General features: G+C 66.8%; 1 protein-coding gene across 1 annotated transcript; it reads right to left on the bottom strand.

The window, feature by feature from the left end:
- Positions 1-35: 35 nt before the first annotated feature.
- FA09DRAFT_340972 (hypothetical protein) lies at positions 36-2,084 on the bottom strand (the record flags this gene model as incomplete). Its single annotated transcript, XM_025744385.1, has 4 exons — positions 36-142; positions 333-519; positions 1,661-1,877; positions 1,966-2,084. 4 exons carry the CDS (start codon positions 2,082-2,084, stop codon positions 36-38), a joined length of 630 nt encoding a protein of 209 aa, XP_025595933.1.
- Between the last annotated feature and the right edge of the window lie 572 nt (positions 2,085-2,656).

Here is a 2,656-nt window from a genome sequence, read left to right on the forward strand (position 1 = left end):
CCCTCCTCCGGTCCCTCTCCCTCCGCAGCGGCCAGCTACATGCGCGCCGCAGCATGAGCAAGCACCTCAGAGCGCGTGACGAACACGTCTCCCTCCTCGAGCAGCTGCGCCACCTTTGCGCCCTTCCACTCTCCATTGGCGTCTGTCCAGTAGGCACGTCGAATGCCTGCCCAGCGACACCATTGCAGGCATCTGTTTCCCGCACGACGAGGCCCGAGAGAAAGGGTCAGCGAAGGTGCCAGAAGAGGGGCACGCTGTGACGAGAAGGCAGCGCGGGGAGGAAACTCACCGCCAGCAAGGTCTAGAATCGGCGTACCCGACCTTCTCTTCACCCTCGCTCTGCCCCATCGTCGTGGCAGCAGCGGGCACAGCATACAAGCCCTTGCGCAGCGCCGCGCGCGAAGCGGCGTCCTGCTGCAGGCGCACCACGTAGATGTCTGCGCCGCGCAGGCGCGCATTGACAGAGTGCGACTCGGCGGCGCTGCTGCGGCGAGAAGATGGCGCGCCTTGTTGCGAGGACTGATGATGATGATGCGAGGAAGACGCGGGCGGAGAACTCGCGGCGGCCTTGCGAGACCTCTTGCTGCGTCTCGAAGAGGACTCGGACGCGGCAGGCACGAAGCGCAGCTGCTGCCTCTCACGCGCCGACGAGGCCGACGACGCCCTGCTGCCCTGCGTGCCACTGCCACTGCCGCTCCCGCACGTACTGCGTGCCTCGCTTTCCGAGTCCGTCGCGGGTCCGCTTGCTGATGCTGCTGCCCGCAGCTGCGCCGCATTTGACGCCCTCTTTGCCCCGCCCGCCAGCTTTGCGTTTCGTCGCCGAGCTCTGACGAGGGCCCTGTTTAAAGCGCCACGCGTCGTTGGAGGGGCGCGTAGTGCAGTGCTTCGAGGCGCATCCCCCTTCTCCGCCTCCTGCTGATGACCCTCCACCGCTGGTATTGCTACTGCGACTTGACAGCGCGTCTTCGCTGTGCTCGCCATCGCCATCGCCATTGACGTCGACGTGGCAGATGCACGCCGCGACGCGAGAGGAGGGCGAGGGATGATGGCCTTGTTCGCGCGCTGCGAGACTCTTGAGCAGGGCCAACTCGGCGGGTAGGCTGCTGCTGCGCTGCTGCTGGACGTGCTGCTGGGCGTGCTGCTGGCCGTGCTGGGCGTGCGGCTTGCGTGCGGCCTCGGCTGCTGCTGCTGCTGCTGCACTAGCGCCGCACCCGTCGAGTGTTTCTTCTTCTTCTTCCAGCGAGCCTTCTCGTTGGTCGTGCCTTTCGACGCTGCTCGGCGCTGCGCTGCCGCATTCCCCGCACGACTCAAGCGGCGCGCAGAGCGCAGTGCCGCTGCTCAGGTGGCTCGAAGAGGCGGAGGAGGAGGCGCAAGAGGAGGAGGAGAAGGGAGTGCCGCCGCCGCCGCCGCTGCTGCTACTGCTACTGCCACTGCGGCCAGAAAGCGCAAGCGCCAGCCTTGAGTCCGTCAAGTCGAAGTTCGCCTGGATTGCGCAGCAAGGCGCGAGACCCGATCGTGGAGATAGAGAGCGTCAGTGCATCTGTCGCTCACCCGCCTTGCCGCTACACCGATCCCCCCCACATCTCGCTCTCCACCTCCTCCTGTCAACACGGAGACCTCGACCCACGTTGCGCCCTCGCGCGCGCGCGCGCAAACTCACCTTGCTCCCCTGCATTCGCTCGCCTCGCAGCGCCGATGAAATGGCCGTCATTTCGGCATGCATGCTGAAGCCATGCTGGCGCGGACAATGCGCCGTCGCCGTCTCGTCGCCGCCGCTGGCCGTGGCCGTCGTGGCCGCCGAGAGCGGGCCGGCAAAGCCTGGCTTGACGAGATTGTGGCCGCCGGCGAGGATCTTGCCGCCCTTGATCACCACTGCCCTGTTTGCTCACAGCATGCTTCAACGTCAGCTGATTGCGTCGGGCGAAAGAGAGGGGGGAGGGGGGCAAGGGCGCAGCAAGCACGCACCCGTGTCGGAAACGCTGTGCGCTGCGCTCGGCCTGAGCCGTCGCCGCGGCGCGAATGCGGTCGGCCCGCTTGGGCGCGGGAGGCGAGAGGTGCGTGGGATTCGAGGTGTGAGGCGACATTGGGTTTTGAGTGTGTGGAGGCGCGATGAGGGGGCCGTTGGGGGAGATGAGCGTGGAGACTGGGCTGGCAAAGGAGGTGGTGGAGGCAAGGAGAGATGCGCGCGCGCGCGGCGTTGATGGGGCGCGCAGCTCGAGCGCCGTGGCTGGCAGCAGGAGCGAGTCGAGTCGCGCCGGCGCGCCTGACTCCTTCTCCACCTTGTGCCTCTCAGGCCGCACCGCGCGAGTCTCGAGTCTCGTGAATGGACGTCAAATTGCAGTCAAAGCCCCGCGCGCGGCATGCAGTGTGCGGTGGACTGACGTGCTGATCGGGCGCGCGCGTCGTGGGTGGTATGGGTAGTGTGTGAAGAAGCGACGAAGAGAGAGAGAGAGAGAGGAGACGCAGGCTGATGCCGCGGCGCTGCGTGGCGCTGAGTGTGGGATGGGAGAGGAGAGGGAAGGAATACATGAGGGGGGGATCAGGTGCCGCAACTGGGAGGGGACGGCAAGGGAACGGCGCAAGGAGCGGTCGTGATGGGCGCACGCTGGGTGCTGCGGTCGTGCTGGTATCGGTTTGGCAAATCGAGTGTCGGGGG

The sequence above is a fragment of the Tilletiopsis washingtonensis genome, assembly GCF_003144115.1.
Source record: "Tilletiopsis washingtonensis strain MCA 4186 unplaced genomic scaffold FA09scaffold_21, whole genome shotgun sequence".
NCBI classification, from domain to species: Eukaryota; Fungi; Basidiomycota; class Exobasidiomycetes; order Entylomatales; genus Tilletiopsis; species Tilletiopsis washingtonensis.